The 18,848-nt window shown below is 40.7% G+C and overlaps 1 protein-coding gene across 3 annotated transcripts in view; it reads left to right on the forward strand.

Moving 5' to 3' along the window:
* Positions 1 to 18,848, forward strand: part of COL4A4 (collagen type IV alpha 4 chain) — a 146,338-nt gene that overhangs the window by 98,064 nt on the left and 29,426 nt on the right. For all 3 annotated transcript variants that reach the window (XM_018058850.1, XM_018058852.1, XM_018058849.1), the window contains exons 32-37: positions 1,348 to 1,455; positions 2,878 to 3,059; positions 3,894 to 3,957; positions 7,200 to 7,274; positions 12,065 to 12,172; positions 12,998 to 13,105. In XM_018058850.1, the coding sequence (XP_017914339.1) occupies positions 1,348 to 1,455; positions 2,878 to 3,059; positions 3,894 to 3,957; positions 7,200 to 7,274; positions 12,065 to 12,172; positions 12,998 to 13,105 (645 nt within the window). The remainder of the gene's footprint in view (positions 1 to 1,347; positions 1,456 to 2,877; positions 3,060 to 3,893; positions 3,958 to 7,199; positions 7,275 to 12,064; positions 12,173 to 12,997; positions 13,106 to 18,848) is intronic.

Raw genomic sequence — 18,848 nt, forward strand, 5'->3', positions numbered from 1 at the left:
AAATATTTAAAATTGGGTTAATGCCAGTGATGTGCTGGTAGGCTGGCTCTCAAATAAAATGTTTTTAAAATGCTCAGATCTCTAGTGTTTGCAAATACTCCCGCCATGACTGATTTAAAACAACCAGTGGTTTAGCAACTAGTTTACAAAATTCTTGACTTTTTAGTAAGTGGCTCTTGCCAAGCTGGGATGAGCCCACTCCATCCCACATCGACCACTGGACAGTGCTTGCCCAAACGAGGAGAAATATTGTCCACCCCTCCTACCTTTTAGAATTCTCTGTGTGGAGAACCAAATTAATTGTCCGTTCTTTTAATGTAAGAGAAAATTGGTGGGTAGTTAGCAAGGGGAAAATGAGGAACTGGGAAATATGAGATGGACAATTCAAAATTTACAGGATAAAGAGATGTATTTTAGACCTGGAACTTTTCAAGCCTTTTTTCACCGAGACCAGTTTGCTTGAATTTAGCAAACATTCCCTGAGCACTCAGTGTACAGTAAGTCCCTCGCACATGAATTTTCAAGTTGTGAACTTTCAAAGATGCAAACATGCGTTCCGTCAATGTCAGGCATGAGTGAAACTGCCTTTCGCCCTCTGTCTCCTGTTGCTGACGATCCTTCAGCTCTGCCATCTCCCACCTCCTGTCAGTAACTCTTGTTGCTTGTTCATTCAATGCCAGCCCCTGTATACAGCTATTGTAAGTACTTCCCTGGCTCAGACGGTAAAGCTCTGTCTACAACTCGGGAGACCTGGGTTTAATCCCTGGGTCAGGAAGATCTGCTGGAGAAGGAAATGGCAATCCACTCCAGTTCCATTGCCTGGAAAATCCCAAGGACAGAGGAGCCTGGTAGGCGACAGTCCATGGGGTCGCAAAGAGTCGGACACGACTGAGCGACTTCACTTTCACTTTCTTCACATTATTTTTCAAGATCCTCTATTATAACATTAACATTTGTGTGTGTGTGTTTGCTTTTATGTATTATTTACCTATTACAGTATAGTACTATATGAGCCAACTGTGTTAGTTGGGAACCTAGGCTAATTTTGTTGGACTTACAAATTGGACTTACAGACGCACTCTAGGAACATAACCCATTCATAGCTAGGGACTTACTATATATCAGACACCGTTGCTGGACAAGGTGAGAAAGGAGTGTAAAAGGCGTGGACCTTCCTCTATGAAGTCAATCAACAATGTTGACACCGTGCAGTCTATGAACACAAATACAGTTTAGGTTGAATGAGAATTTGCAAACTGGATGTGAAGAACCACAAAGGAATAATCACATGTCTGATGCTTCTTATACAGTCATAATTTGTTTTGCTCTTATATTTAATATCTAAAGGAGCAAGAGGACCCCTGGGATATGAAGGAGAAATGGATATTATTTCCAAGAAGGGGGAAACAGGAGAACCTGGACCTTCTGGGGATGGTGGATTCCCAGGAGAAAATGGTAAGTGCTTATGTTCTTTAACCATACCAAGTAAGTTAACTTCTTTACAGGTCATTCAAACAAGCATGTATATTAGACAACTTTTGCAAGGAAGCTGTACTACAGAGTTTAGGAAAGGTCATTCTTTAGATAAAAATAAAAATACAGGCTTAGGAATCTCCCTCATGGTACTTTTTTTCCATGTTAGAACTTAGCTGTAGTTCATATGTGTTTAGGGGCTTCCCTGGTGGCTCAGTGATAAAGAATCTGCCTGCCAATGCAGGAGACATGGGTTCAATCCCTGATCCAGGAAGATTCCATGTACTGTGAATTAAGCCTGTGTGCCTGCAGAATAAAAAAAGAAATAGATTCGGATATTCCCAACTAGAATCAGTCCAGACTAGATACTTGAAATACTGGTTCCAGGTTTACAGTATTCCTGGGTTTGGGCTTCCTTGGTGGCTCAGACAGTAAAGAATCTGCCTGCAATGCAGGAGACCCAGATTCAATCCCTGGGTCAGGAAGACACCCTGGAGAAGGCAATGGCAACCCACTCCAGTATTCTTGCCTGGAGAATCCCATGGACAGAGGAGCTTGGTGGGCTACACTCCATGGGGCTGCAAAGAGGCAGACAGAACTGAGTGGCTAACACTTTCATTCAAATGAGTAGCACAGTGACTATCCAGAATTTCAAGTACAAAAGGTGCTACTCAGCCTTCAGTGGGCATCCCTGGCAGCCCTTGTTAAAATGCAGTTACTGAATCAGCAGGTCTGGATTTCTAACACGCTCCTCGATGCCTGCGCTGCTGGCCCTCAGATACACTGCAGAGCAAGGGTTTTGATGGCGAGTCTCCTGGTTTAGACCTGATCTTCATGAGATCTGGGTTCTTTCTTTAACTAGTTTTTAGAGGATGAATGTTTTAACTTCTCTGGGTGAGTCCTTCCTCATCTGTAAAATAAGCATGTTATAATCAAGCAAGTGATGCTGGAATAAATAAAACATCCCTCTCTTGGATAGCCCTGTGTCTGTTTACGGAGGAATCCTTTTTACAGTGAGATCCCAGAAGCCAGAAACCTTTGTGATGTGGTTTAGGGCAGGAATTAGTATTCTTAATTCCTAGGACATGGCTTCATCTCCTATATGCTTAGTCAGTCAGTTGTGTCCGACTCTTTGCCACCCCATGGACTGCACCCTGCCAGGCTCCTCTATCCATGGGGATTCTCCAGGCAAGAATACTGGTGTGGGTTGCCATGCCCTCCTCCAGGGGATCTTCCCAACACAGGGATCAAACCCTGGTCTCCCACACTGCAGCCAGATTCTTTACCATCTGAGCCACCAGGGAAGCCCTCATCTCCTGTAAGTAGGACCAAAAGCCTGTAGCTTAACTATCGCCCAGCCTAAAATTTCCTCTAAGAGGTCTGTGACTCTTCCAACTCCATCAGGTGATAAAGGTCATCCTGGGATGCAAGGAAGGAGAGGAGAGCCAGGAAGCTATGGACCACCTGGATTTCACCCTGGGGAGCCCGGAAGAAATGGGCAGCCAGGGCTTCCTGGACCCCTAGGCCCTCCAGGCTCACCTGGGCTGAGAGGGATCATTGGTTTTCCAGGATTTCCGGGTGACCAGGTAAGCAGCTGCTGTTTTGGAAGGAAAGAAAAAATAAAAGCTTTCTGCCCTGGGGATGCCTGTTAGGCATCTTACTTTGCCAGTGTATGGCAGGGTCCTTTCAACAGCTTTTAGAATGTAAGACGTTGGTCGAGAGAAGAATGGAGACTCTGGAAGGCCATGCTGTAACTAATTTCTGGCCAGTGCTCACGTCTGGTTCCAGTGACACAGATGGTCAAGTCACTTACTCTGCATACTAACCCTCCTTCGTTTAAACAGCTTCATAAAGACTTGCCTCAGGATGGCTGGTTCACCAGATTAAAGAGTCATGTGAAAAAGGACCCAAATTTTGCTTTCAAAGCCTTCCTATCCAATGGCAGATATCATAGATTTTGTTTCAAATATTTTTTATCTTTACAATCATGAGCCGAATACCCCAGAAGTACAACTGTAGGAGCCTAACTTACAACTTCTGGAAAATGTATAGCACACTCTGCTACTCATTGTTTGGAGTAAAATAGATTTTTAAAGCTTTACAATAATATTTTATTTGGTATCAGTTCATTCATTCAAAACTTAAAGTTCAAATGATGTGATGCAATTACTGTTTTACAATCGAATACAGAGAATTGGATACCTCCTGTTGGTATCGCTACTTCTGGAAGTATTTTGTCAACTGTTTACAAACTAGATGCATGCAGTGATATGCTTGCAATGCATTTCCAATTTTCTTTACCACAGCAAATTATAAAAGCCAAATTTGTTATAGAAAATGATAACTGGGTCATGTCAAGAGTGTGTCATTTGTATTTGAAATTCAGTTAAAGTCTTACTTCTGTTTCATTAAACTATCAGGGTGAACCAGGTTCTCCAGGGTGCCCGGGACCTTCAGGAATTGATGGTACAAGAGGACCTAAAGGTATGGCTTGGAAATACAGTAGCCATCCACCAAGCTCATAGTCCTGGATGTTTGTAACATTGTAAGCAAGTACCTTTGGCATGTAAAGCAAAGTATACAAGCTGCAACACTTACAGAGTTCTTCACAGACTCTGCTAGATAGTCAGATAAGACCTAAATCATCTGTATACATATAGGTCCAATGGTATATACTCTATGGTATATATAGATCCAATCTGTATATGTTCAGATCCAATGGTACTGTGTAGGGAACATGTCTGCGAGCTTGGCAGGAGTCCTCAGGCCTGTTCTAGTGACTGCAGCTCTGTAATGACAGCTCAGTGCAGGGAGACAGGGTTACAGTGGTGGCCCATGTCCCGTGCCCCAGAGGAACCAGTACCTCTTCTAAAAACTGCGTAGGTACAGCTTTTAGGGGCTGGGTTACAAGAGTCATGGTAGACAGAGAAAGCCAAAGCCATGGCTTCTCACCAAGTGTTAATAGCTCACTAAGAGTTCCTGGGCCAAGTGTAATTTACAGTTGGAATTTTTTACCACCAGCCAAAGGTCAGCAAATGCATATTTTACAGAGGGCCGGATCATAAATATCTTTAGCTGTGTGAGCTCTGCTGCAACAACAGTACATGAAAACACAGGAAGCATGAAAGCAGCATGAAAACAAAGGGGGTATAGCTCTGTTCCAATAAAACTTTATTTACAGAAGTCTGCAGGCTGCATTTGGCCTCACAGGCCTTAGTTTAATTTATGCCAGGGACGATGTTGCCTTGTCATTCTACCTTTATCATGTCAACTTACAGTCTACCTTTATCAGGTTTCCAGGAAAATAGGAATAACCCCAGGATAAAAATGTCCTTGCCAAAAGAGGTTTCATTAACTCATTATGCAGATTAAACAAACAAACAAAAATCAGGCTATCTTAAATTGCAATGTTTACACACAAGCTTTAATATTTTTCCTATTTTTGTGTACCATTGGGTTAATATTTTTCTTTAAATCTACTTTAAAATGATTCACCTTTTTAACCTTAGCCTTACCCTCACTATCTGTGAATTTATAGGCTTGATGTACAGTTATGTTTTATTTTAATATAGGTTAAAATAAATAACTCTAAAATATGAAACAGTAATCAGTGAGCTGCCTAAAAATCTTCTCCCTTACTACCAGTGAAACATGCTTTTTACTTTGAGAGACACTCCATAAATAATGGGATAATTGTTATATGAAAAAAATGAACTGTGCAACCTTGCTTATTCAGAAAGAATAATTTAGCTCTCCTCTTCAGAAATACTTACAAATAGGAAAGTTTTCATATTGGATTTTGACATTGTATAGCTTCAGTGCTCGAAACACACTCCTCATCTCTTTTACTCATCTATGCATTTATTATAGATGTTTCGGCTCTTTCAAAGAACAAACCTAGTTCTTCTCATTTCCCTCCTCCTTGCATTTGGCCATCTTTTCCAGAAAATGAAGTACAATGAAGGTACTGAAGTAAAAGCTGTCTCATGTAGCCCACAAGTAAGAGCTATAGTTCTGCTGGACCACAGTCTGATGGAACCTACCCCTTGGGCAATCCATAGTTTTTTTTCTCTTGAGACTTGTCTCCATGGTCTGATTTCTCACTTATCTGACTACAACCAGCTTTATCACTCTGTATTCAGTATCCTTTCTGGATCTCTCTGGATGTTTGGAATGCACTTGAACGTGATCTGTATCAGGACATTGTGATAACCAACCTCCATCATGAAAATGCTTTTGATTTCTGCCTCAATAGACAAGGACCTCAAATTTTTACTTTTTATTATAATTTCTCAAAGACTGGCTGACCTGGGATGGACCAGATTTGTACCCTTCAAATGACTAACCCCAATTGTGAGTAGGGTCAGGTGGAAGAGAACCTTCTCTAAGGTGTGGGTGGGACCCCTTTAAAGGGGTGTTGGTGGGCAGGTGCTACAACATATGCCTAATTAGCTCTCTTCTTCTCTTACAACCACATCAATTATTTTGCCCTTCCCTACTCTACCATTTTGAATCCTCTGTTTATAATTGGCTCTCAGTTCAGTTCAGTCGCTCAGTTGTGTCCGACTCTTTGCTACCCCATGGACCACAGCACACCAGGCCTCCCTATCCATCACCAACTCCTGGAGTTTACTCAAACTCATGTCCATTGAGTCAATGATGCCATCCAACCATCTCATCTTCCGTTGTCCCCTTCTCCTCCTGCCCTCAATCTTTCCCAGCATCAGGGTCTTTTCAGATGAGCCAGCTCTTCACATCAGGTGGCCAAAGTATTGGAGTTTCAGCTTCAGCATCAGTCTTTCCAATGAACACCCAGGACTGATCTCCTTTAGGATGGACTGGTTGGATCTCCTTGCAGTCCAAGGGACTCTCAAAAGTCTTCTCCAACACCACAGTTCAAAAGCATCAATTCTTTGGCGCTCAACTTTCTTTATAGTCCAACTCTCACACCCATTCATGACTACTGGAAAAACCATAGCCTTGACTAGATGGACCTTTGTTGACAAAGTAATGTCTCTGCTTTTTAATATGCTGTCTAGGTTGATCATAAATTTCCTTCCAAGGAGTAAGCGTCTTCTTAATTGACTCTCAGCTATAATGTATTAATGAGTCTTTGTGTCTGAAAGGACACAGCAGCAGTGTGGAACAGCTCTGTGGGACTATGAGAATCACTGCCTACAATGGCCTTTGAATGTGCCTTGTGAAGTCAACAATAAGATGACTTTTTGTGATTTTTTTTTACAAGGACACTGAGTTGAACTTCCTTGTAGGGAGCTTGAAATGTGATTGCAGTAGCCGAAACAGTAACAATTTCTGATTTCTCTTCCTGAAAAACAGTATGAGGATATAGTTACTCAATGCCAAGTAATTTAAATAGACATCTAAATTTGAAACTACTTTAGAAAATTAAAAATTTAAGTTTATTAAGAATAAGCTTAAGAATAAACAATCTTGTTTCTTGTGACTGTCATGAACTATAAACATATGTGTGTGTATGTGTGTGTGTTTAAATCATACCTTGCATCTGTGTTCTTACATGTGTTCTTAAATCTCCCCTTGCATCCCCTATGTTCTTATGTAGGGGGAAAAAAAGCATTTTTCAAAAAAATCCTTTCCTGGAACATTAAAGATAGACTATAAAGACACAAATACGTGAACGTTATTATGTTACTTGGAAGAAAAAATATAAACTCTCTTAAATAATGTGTGTATTTTATCACTTACAGGATACAAAGGGGAATCTGCAAGTCAGTTTGGCCTACCTGGTCCAAAGGGTGAGCCAGGTAGCCCCGGATATCCAGGTACAGACCCATCGTTTTCTTATTCAAACAAAAAAGAGTAAGTGTGTTTTGAAAACTGGAACAATTACTTCATCCTCCTAGTTGGAATGATTATATCAGTATTTTCTCCCCTCTTTACTCATTAAGATACGTATCAGAAGGACTATGTATAGGGACTTCCCTGTGCTCCAGTGGTTAAGAATCTGCCTTCTAAGGGTTCAATCCCCGGTAGGGAACTAAGATCACAGATGCCATGGGGTGAGTATGTCCACGTGCCACAACTAGAGACACCTGTACACTACAACAAAGGCCTGACACAGCCAAATAAATAAATAAAACTTAAAAAAAAATAAACAGAAAATTTGTGTATAACCACTGATCTAGGAGAACACCAGAGACTCTCCATCTTCTTGCCATCATGGGTCCCATGACCTGGGATGTTAACAACACACTTCCCAGGGTCAAAAATGAAAATTTGGACCCTTTTGCAATCTCTGTAATTAAAAATGATAATTAAGCAAGAACCACTCAACTGACTACAGTGGCAGGTTTTCATTCCAACCCTTTCTTTTCTGCTCAGAAAAGCATAGGTGAATGCCCTGAGGGCTGCTGTTGCTGAGATATAATATTATAGAATACTGCATTTCCTGTGTATCTAATTTACTAAAATCCAAGCCAAAAAAAAAAAAGGTAAAGCTTCGTCATCCACAAGTCTTTGGAAACAGTACTCTGTTTATCAGCAACGTGTGTAATCCCTCAGAACAGATGACAGTGTTCCAGTGAGTACTTACTCTCCATAGAGGCTGAGGTTGCCCACGGTAGATGACCCACAGCTGACAAAATACACATAGCCTTTTACTAATTCCTCGTGTTGGAATACAGCTGAAGTCAATAATCAGACAGATGTACAAAGGTGTGTGCAGGGATATCCACTGCCAGGAAAGAATGTTTGTTTCTCCACAGGTAATTGGTTCAATCAGTGATGCCCAGTGCTGTTAAACTGATAGTGGACAGGTTAGAGACCAGCTTTACGGTTAGATGAGCACCTTGTAAATTAAGGCCTCCCCAGGTGGCTCGGTGGTAAAGAATTCGCCTGCCAATGCAGGAGACACAGGAAACACCGGTTCAATCCCTGGGTTGGAAAGATCCCCGGAAGAGGAAATAGCAGCCCACTCCAGTATTCTTGCCTGGAGAACCCTGTGGACAGAGGAGCCTGGTGGGCTACAGTCTGTGTGGTCACAAAGAGTCGGACATGACTGAGCATGCACTTGTAAATTAAATATCTCATATTAATAGTTTTATGCTTTATCTTCAAATTCTCTTTTGTGATGGTCATGTTTCATTCCATATGACACACGATCTGAGCAGACCTATTATGGGAATTTTTATTTCTTTGTTTTTGTTTCACTTATGTATTTATTTTAAAGAATAAAAAAATTTATTTTTTAACTTTAGACATTTTATAGAGTTTCAGTTGTCTTTACATGCTATGTGTGTGTGTTAGTCGCTCAATCGTGTCTGACCCTTTCTGACCCCAAGTACTTATACAGCCCACCAGGCTCCTTTGTCCATGGAGCTTTTCCAGGCAAGAATACTGGACTGGGTAGCCATTCCCTTCTCCAGGGGGTCTTTCTGACCCAAGAATCAAACCCACATCTCCTGCATTGCAGGTAGATTCTTTACCATCTGAGCCACAAGAGAAGCCATTTACACTCTATGCTGCTGCTGCTGCTGCTGCTAAGTCGCTTCAGTCATGTACGACTCTGTGCGACCCCATAGACGGCAGCCCACCAGGCTCCCCTGTCCCTGGGATTCTCCAGGCAAGAGTGCTGGAGTGGGTTGCCATTTCCTTCTCCAATGCATGCATGCATGCTAAGTTGTTTCAGTTGTGTCCAACTCTGTGCGACCCTATGGACAGCAGCCCTCCAGGCTCCTCAGTCCACCTCCGCAATTCAAAAAATTATAGGCACAGGGAAGCCATATTTACAATAAGAATGAATTAAATTTTGTTTTTATACATTAATTGCTAAAATGGAAATCTAATGGAAGGACAAGCCATTACTCTGGCAAAAACTTCCTTTTCCATTCCCTTCCCTTTGGGTCTTTTACCTCTGGCATGTCAAATAGATTTAGATAATATAATTTTAACTGAGATGTATAGCTTATGTGTGTACATTTGGAGGGGAAAATAGCTTTGAGATTAGCATTGTAGGGTTCATAAAAAGGACCAGAATGAGGTCTCAGAAAGGAAAATCACTGGTTCAGTCAGCCTCCATTACCACTGAGCATGTGGTCTTGGGCCAGTTGCTTATCATCTCTGAGCTGTTTGCTCATCTGTAAACTGGCTTTCAGCAGATTACAGGTTGTTCTGAAGATCAAATGAGAGTCCTTGAAAGCGATTAGTAAACCAAAAAGTGCTACACAAATGTAATGTGTAATTCATCATTGTCATCATCAGCAAAACATGAAGAAATCTTTCCACACTTACTGCTATTTTTATGTAAAACCTTTAAGAAAGTAAGATTTCATGAGCTGAAAATAGTCCAAAATGGAGACCTTTTATATTACCTAATATTTTAAGTTAAAAATCATAAAGCAGAGTTATGTTATGTATAGGCTCACTTTTTCAAGAAAATTTGCCTTGGTGTTATTTCCCTGGTGTCCTGTGGTTATCACCATTTAAATCATTCCCTTTCCCAAATGCCATAGCTTTTGCTTAAATTTTTAAAGTTACATCATACTTTATGTACTAGCACAGAGTTTACCTAAACATGCAATTTTCATTGACGGGAAAAAGAGCTGGATTGAATTTGAACAAGCCTAACAAGAAGGCATGGACCTGCAGCCTGTCTCAGGGGACTTTATATGATTGTACTGGGCTCAGTTCTACCTCCCCTTCCTTTGTTTCAGAGAGCAAATACAGTAGAGATTAACTCAGAAGTTGTTCTTAATACAACTGTGATTGGAGAGGCAAGCCTTTAATAGTTCAGTTTTTTCATTTGCAAAAGGGCTTCCCTGGTGGCTCAGTGGTAAAGAATCTGCTCGCCAGTGCAGGAGACATGGGTTCGATCCCTGGGTAGGGAATATTTCCCTGGAGAAGGAAATGGTAACCCACTCAGTATTCTTGCCTGGGAAATCCCATGGACAGAGGAACCCTGGCAGGCTATAGTTCATGGGGTTGCAAAAGAGTCGGACATGACTTAGCGACTGAACAACTTTCATTTGCAAATAGAAAAATGCTGCCCTCAGATGGTAAAGAATCTCCCCACAATGCAAAAGACCTGGGTTTGATACCTGGGTCAGGAAGATCCCATGGAGAAGGAAATAGCAACCCACTCCAGTATTCTTGCCTAGAGAATTTCATGAGAGAAGCCTGACAGGCTATAGTTGCAGAGAGTTGGACATTACTGAGCAACTAATACAACCAACACCTTTACTGCAGGGATATTTTCAGAATAAATGAAGCAACACACAGTGAAGCTCATAGATCTTAAATTTGGTCAGGAACAAGTATAGACTAACGCAGGCTATTTCTTGTGTTTTAGAATAGTGACTATGACCTCCATGGGTTTGTAAATACAATACCATGTAATTTATTTGCAGATTCAACTGATGAATTTTGGCACAGACTATTGGTTTATCCTATAAATATAAATTGTATTACAGGCATAGATAATGAATAAATACATGGCGAAGTCAACCTTCCTAGTAATCAAATATGACTTAGAGTCTGAAGTATCATTTCATTCTTACTAGATTAGCAAGAAGACAAATCCCAAAACTAAAAAGTCTCCAGTGAGCATATGCTATGCTCTTGGAGTTGTAGGGCTGTGGGTGGGTTATGTGTGGTGATGTGAGTTGATGGAGACTTTATCCCAAACCACTAGGCAACCTCTTTCAAGAACCAAATGCTGAATGGTCTGTTCTTGAACACTAAAAGCAGCTGAGCCTTCCTCTTCAGCATGTCATTGTCCTGAGAAGGGGACCATGGTCGATTTTTTTTTTTTTAACCTAGTAGATGTATCCACCAGATGTAATATGTGGTTCTGGAAGGGGACCCAGTGAGGACAAACCAGCTGTGAAGGACATTAAGAGGACAATTGAGGCAACTCAAGCATGGAATGAGTATTGAACATGATTAATTTTCTTGGCTGTGATGATGTTATTTTGGCCACATAGGAAAATGTTCTTATGTTTTCAGACATACCTCCTGAGATATTTAGGGATGAAATTCCATGATGTCTGTGATTTACTTTAAAATACTTCAGCCCTTAAAAATGCATTAAAAACAACCAAAATATCAGACTCTCTTACCTAAAAATTCTACTCCCAGGAATTTTTCCTAAGGAAACAATTTAATAGGAGAAAAAAATTGATTGAAAATATATAAAGATCGTTATGCATAACAGTGAGAGTTAGAAATAACTCAGATGGCCAATAGTAGAGAAAATTAGTTAATTAATTTAATTAGGGTTAACTCAATAAGCTATCAGCCAGTTGTTTCAAAACAATAACTAGGAAAATGATATGAAGCTTGGAAGATTACTTATGATACAATGCTAATTAAAAATCAGAATATAAAATTGGAGGCCTTATTTGCACAATGTTATACATATGAAATACTGTGTTAAGTTGGTGGGATTATAGGTGTTTTGTTTTAAATTTTTCCTATATGTTATCTTTTCAATAGAAAAATTGTGTGTATATAAAAGTAAGAGTAGAAAAGAAAGAGCTGAAATTGGAGGTTTCATAGATTCACTGCTTTGGAGAGCAACTGCAACTACTCAGATGTTTGATCCTTCTTTCTTTAGGACAGTTGGGAGCATCTGGAGAGCAGGGCTTGCCTGGTGCTCAAGGTCCTGGAGGACCACCCGGAAGGCCAGGACCTCCTGGCTTCTCTGGACCAACAGGATGTCCAGGTAACGTGAAAGGCGCCCGGAGACTTCCTGGGCACTCATCTAGCTCTTGTCTTTTAGACTGGTCCAGAGCTGGCTCTGCCATTTCCCAGACCTGTGGCTCTGGACAAGTCACTTAAACATACCTATCCCTGACCCCTAAGTTGGAGATAGACTGATCTCACTGGGGTGGTCTGGGAACAAATGAAGACAGACGTGTCTTCATCCAAGGAGGATGCCAGGCGCAAAGTGATGGGCTGACAGAGAAAAGCTTCTCTCCAGCCTTCCCTGAGGCCTCTTCCATTCAGGACGCTGGTTTCCTCTTCTTTAGCCTACAAACCTCACCCATTCAACACAACATTTCAACGGCTCCTCCTCCTGCCAATTCAGAATCAAGTGAAAATTTCAAATCAAAATTGGCAACTTTAATTTGAAGTGTATTTTCTCCTCTTGAGATTAAAACTAGGAGGTTAAGGAAGAAAAAGTAATAAAACAATATCCCAGGGACCCATGTATTAAAAATATAGATGGTCTCCCAAGTTAATGAAACTTGTATGTCACCTGCTGCTGCTAAGTCACTTCAGTCATGTCCGACTCCGTGCAACCCCATAGACAGCAGCCCACCAGGCTCCCCCGTCCCTGGGATTCTCCAGGCAAGAACACTGGAGTGGGTTGCCATTTCCTTCTCCAATGCATGAAAGTGAAAAGTGAAAGTGAAGTTGCTCAGTCGTGTCTGACTCTTCGCGACCCTATGGACCGCAGCCTACCAGGCTCCTCAGTCCATGGGATTTTCCAGGCAAGAGTACTGGAGTGGGGTGGATGCCTGCAAAACCTCCCTGTCGTCCTCAGGTAATCCAGGGGGGCCTGGGCTGCAGGGACCCCCAGGAGAAGTGGGGGATCCTGGACCAAGAGGCATCGTGGGGGACCCAGGGGCACCAGGTCTTCCAGGAATAAAAGGTAAGTCGGAAGGAACCCTGACCCCTCAAAAAGTTCTAGCCAGTGATGCTCCCACAAGTGCAGAGTGCCTCTCTCGTACCCCAGGGACATGCTCTGGGGCCCCCCTTTTCCCAGGATGCACATGGATACCTCCTTTTCTTTCTTACTCAGGCAGCACTGGCCTAGTCTCCTGACCGGCTCTACCAAAATGATGCTCATTTTTTAGGACATTTCTCCCATTGTTGTCCATAATTTTTTGAGCCTTTGCATTTATTCTCAGCGCACAGAGTCAAGCTCTTGTGTCCTAGATTTCTCTGTTAGACACTAGGCACATAATGTTGAAGAAAACAGACAAGGTTACTGCCTTCATGGAGTTCACAGTTTAGAAGGGGAGACAGATATGAAATGTGTATTTTCCAGTTATGCAAAGTAGAAGGAAGAGAAAAGAATAAGATGCTATGGTGAAGGAGGAGCCCATGTTCATTATCTTTGATGAGGAAATGTTTTTGTCCTGGTTAAGTTTTTATCCCTTTAAAAGTGTAGTAGATTGGTTATAATATAGGTCTTGTGGAACAGAGTAGAATGGAATATATGTAAACAAATCTCATACCCCTCCATTCATCAATGGTACTAATTCCTTTTCAGTCCGTTTTTTCATTGCAGAAAAAATATTTTTTTCCATGGTACTTTTTGTATACCTCTAGCAAAATACTTACATTGTACCACATTTATTTTTGTTTAGAGGTCTTTCTCACCAAGCAGAATGTAACGTTTAATTTTTTTTTATTTAAAAAACTTTGTAAATTTTTTGCCCACACCGTGAGGCATGTGGGGTCCTAGTTCCCCAACCAGGGACCGACCTCCTGCCCCTTGCATTGGAAGCGTGGAGTCCTAACCACTCTACTGCCAGGGAAATCCCAGAATATAAGTTTCTTTAAAAACCAAGAATCATTTTTAAGAATTGAACTATAGTTCATTTACAGTGTTGTCTTAGTTTTAGGTGATTCAATCATATATACATATATATCTATTTTTTCAGATTCTTTTCCCATATAGGTTATTACAAAATATTGATATTAGCTTCCTGTGCTATACATAGGTCCTTGTTGATTATATTATATATAGTATTGTGCATATGTTAATCCCAAACTCCTAATTTATCCCTCCCCCCATTTCTCCATTGGAAACCATTAAGTTTGTTTTCTTTTTTTTTTTTCCTAGTTAAGCATTTAATAGCTCAGTCAATATTTTCTACATAATCTATTCTTTAAGTTTTAATTTTTTAATTTTTTAAAACTTCTCCTATGACATTATTGTTTTTTTTAAAATAAATTAATTTTTAAATTGGAGTTTGTTTTCTGTAACCATAAGTTTGTTTTCTATATTATATTTCTATTTTTAAAAAATATTATTTATTTTTAATTGGAGGACAATTGCTTTCCAATGTTGTGTTGGTTTCTTCCATACATCAACATGAATCAGCCATAGGTGTACATATGTCCCCTCCTCTATTTCTGTTTTCTATATAAGTTCCTTTGTATCATTTATTTTTACTACATATAAGCATTATCATATAATGTTTGTCTTTCACTGTCTGGCTTACTTCACTTAATATGATACTCTCTAGGTCGATCCATGCTGCCGCCAATGGCATTATTTCATTCTTTTTTAATGGCTGAGTAATATTTCACTATATATATGTATAGCACATCTTCTTTATGCATTTATCTGTTGCTGGACATTTGGCTGCTTCCTTGTCTTGGCTATTGTAAATAGTGCTTCAGTGAACACTGGGATGCATGTGTCTTTTCAAATTATGGTTTTCTCCAGATATATGCTCAGGAGTGGGATTGCAGAATCATATGGTAGCTTGATTTTTTAATTTTAAGAACTATGGTTTAATCCTTGGTACAAGTAGATTCCTAGTAAGTCTGTTGGTTGGTTTATTGTATTTATTTGTAAAAATAAATAAAAATGTAAATATATTTATAAAGTAAAATTACAATTTATAAATTTATTTTTGTGAATAACTATAATTAATTATTTAATTAATGGAGAAATGGAAGAGTGAACAATTGAATGAGTAGCTATGAAGTTGAGAGTCTGTCTTCACCTCAGTCAACAATTGAAGGGTCAAGCCTTACTTGGTTAGATTTCTATAACCAAGACCCCTCCATCTCCTTCCTCCCTTTTCTTCCCACTTCTGTTTGTTGGCTCATGTGTGTGCGTGTGTGCTTAGACACTTTGTGACCCCATGGACTGTAGCCCACCTGGCTCCTCTGTCCATGGGACTTTCCAGGCAAGATCACTGGAGTGGGTTTCACTACCCTCCTCCAGGGGATCTCTCGACCCAGGAACTTGGGTCTCCTGCTTGGGTAGGCAGGTTCTTTACCAGTAGCACCACCTGAGAAGTCCTTAGTTGTCTCATAAGTACAGTAAATTTTGGTAAAATAAAGAGTACTTCCTCTTAGAAGAACTGGAAATCCCTTCTTTGGGGCTCACTCAGTTTATTGTTTTGAAAATCCAAGTAACATTTTTCTACACTCTCACCTCTTCATTTGTCAGATAGATAGAGGGAAGTTATTTATTTTGAAGAGCTGGTATACACTTATGTATTTCTATGCTGCCAAATAACTAGACCAGGGCACGCTCCCATCATCAGTACAGAGATATCTTTGCACTGTTCTTCCTCTTCACTGGCCTTTTTAGTAATGTGAAGTGCAGTGATTGGTGGTAAATTTAGGATTCCAAGCAAAATAATTTTGTAATTTTGAGAGTTTCTCTGATTACTGTGGCTATTTCCTGTCTGTGACAAACCCTACAACTCTGTTGGGGTATTCTCTGGTGCCTTTTTGAGTGTTTAAGAGACTAAGTTGGTAAAGAACCAGAAGACAATGTTTTCCATTGTTTTACTCCTATGGAATCTCCACTTCTTCCTACCCTCTGACTATAGTAAAATGGCAAGGATTTTCAAGTGTCCTGAAAATGGAAAATGTTAGTCACTAAGTAATGTCTGACTCTTTGCAATTCCATAGACTGTAGCTCACCAGGCTCCTCTGTCCATGGATTTCTCCAAGCCAGAACACTGGAGTGGGTTGCCATTCCCTTCTCCAGGGAATCTTCCCAACCCAGGGATCAAACCCGGGTAGACTGCATTGCAGGCAGATTCTTTACCACCTGAGCCACCGGGGAAGCCCTGGTGCCATTTTATACACTCAGCTTGACTAAAATGACAAGGCTCATGTTGTGATTGTTGACTCTTCCTTTCCTTGAATTCGTTTGCACTTACCACATAGCTTCAGTATGATAGGTTATTAAAAAACTGATAGCTAGTGAGTTTGATCAAATAACAAAATTATCTCCAATGACATCGTAATTCGGTGCTATGAAACAAGTTTGCTAAGAGGAGGAGTGAGGAAGTGAATAAATTGAGCCAAATGTACACCCCAGTCTACAGATGGACGCTGCAGTGATGTTTCCTGGCCATGTGGGGACAGTGTTTCCCTGCAAACAGCCCAGTGAACAACCAGTCTTTTTTTTTTTAAATCCACAAAACAGTGAAATACATTCTTAGGAATGAAAACGTCTACAATATAAATCCATTGCTGTCATTTATCATGCTGATAGGAAAATGAACCACACTCTGGCAGAAATGCTTTGAACTGAGAAACTAAATATTTGAAGTATGTTCTAAATAAGTCAGGGGGACTGATTATCTTGTTTGAACAAACCAGCTGCTAACTCCAAGTTGTTTGCTCTACTAAGAACAGGCCATATGGATTCTGAGTCCTGCTTATATTCCGTCAGATTTAAACTTTCACTTCAACATAGGTAAAAATAGCTTGGTGCTTAGACTTCCAGTACCTATATATGCTCAATTCCTAGTTAGGCATTCGTCATTGCTGCTGTTTAGTTGTTAAGTTGTGTCCAATTCTTTGCCATCCCATGGACTGTAGCCCACCAGGCTCCTCTGTCCATGGGATTTCCCAGGCAAGAATATTGGAATGCATTGCCATTTCCTTCTCCAGGGGATCTTCCTGACCTAGGGATCCAACCTGCATCTGTGGCATTGCAGGCAGATTCTTTACCACTGAGCCACCTGGGGAGCCCCATAGGAGACTGTAATAATAGAAGCCTAAAATAATAAGCTTTGGCATGAGAGCATGTAAAGAATGTGGGCTGGGTTATTTTGGTTGATGGCAAGTAAACTGTTTCATAAGAACAAAGCACCTAGAGATGTCTTTTATCAGCACAGACAGGCCCAGCACCTCACAGTTGTGAAAATCAGAAACATCCTCCCTTTTTACAACTGGTGCCCCCTCCTTGACCCTGCCCCACAGCATTTACCCCTCTTGAGGTAATTGCCTGATTGTTCTGTTGAGTCAGGGATGGTTTCTCTGTCAGTCCCGTGTCTCCTCAGTGCCCATCACCAAGCACATGTCGGGGCTGAAGCTCAAGATTAGGGGGCCCTATATTAGGCTCTTGTACATTCCCTTAGTAGGCACTCGTGTATTTTCTGAATTAAAGAAGAATTCCTTCTTATTTCAGTTTTGCGAAGTTTTCCACTTTGTTCAGCTATTACCTAGAGGCTCAAAGAAAGGTCTCTTTCCCAGCAGCTTTCAAGTTAGGGTGACCAGCTGTCCCACTTTGCCTTGGCCAGAGCAGATGCTCAGAACATAGGATTCACAGTGTTAGAACTAGGCAAGCCACCAGCAGACAGGGACAAGTTGGTCACCCTATTAAAGGTATAAACTGTGAAAGGTTCCTGGGGATAGGGAAGCATTTTCAGTTTGACAACAGAAGAAAACTTCAGAGTGGGCATCCAGTCACGGGTCTGCTGGCTCACAGAGATGGAAGCTTTAATTGTGCTTATAGTTGGGAGATGAGATCAGATTCTCCGACTAGAGAACGCCCTCGCCTGTGTGTGCAGCGATACGCAGCCTTAAATGATGGTTGTTAAGCCAGAGGATGACCAGAGAGGTGAATTTTAAAAAGCCTCATTACCGAGGACTGTGTTTTGTGAGCCTAATTGCCTCTCATCTGCCCTGTATGTATTTTATGCATGAACAACTTTCTGATTTAGAGATGGGATGGATAAAAAGCTTTCAGTAAAAAAAAGGAAAAATTGCCCTTAAAACCCTACCCAGATGTAGCTGCATTCAATTTAGAAAGATAACATTGGGTCAGATAAGGGTCGGCCAGTTCAACAATGGCGAGAGGCTGAAATTGTGACAGAGCAGGATTTGGACGTGTTGATGTGACAATGGAGAGTTGGCAGGAGTTGAGACATTCTACCCCCAGCCAAGTCCCCAAGCCATCAATCTCAGTGGCTTAAGCTAGAGATCAAAACACGTTGAAATAGCAGAGTAGTCTCAAAAAATGTATTATTGTTTCAGATAGATGGCAATAAATATCCAGATTTGGCAGATGAAGAAGGTCTGTGTGTTCTTTTGGTGGAAACTTGAAACATTTGCTCCTAAGCAGAAAAGAGAATTGGAAAACAAGCTCAGATAGACCTGACAAAAATGGTTAGGAAACAAGAGCTTTGGGGAAAATGGGAGTGCATTCCCCCCTTTTTTGATTTTGAGAGAATTATGGCTCATTTGTACCAATTTAATGTTTAGATTTTAAAGATTTTAAAATAGAATAACTGTTTCCAGTATTGACAAAAAATAGAGTGGAACCAACGAACTGTTCCATCTTCCAATAAGAAGTCTACAGAGGACTTACCTTAATGAAGAAATAATAATGAGTGCTTGAATTA

The sequence above is a fragment of the Capra hircus genome, chromosome 2, assembly GCF_001704415.2.
Source record: "Capra hircus breed San Clemente chromosome 2, ASM170441v1, whole genome shotgun sequence".
Lineage (NCBI taxonomy): Eukaryota > Metazoa > Chordata > Mammalia > Artiodactyla > Bovidae > Capra > Capra hircus.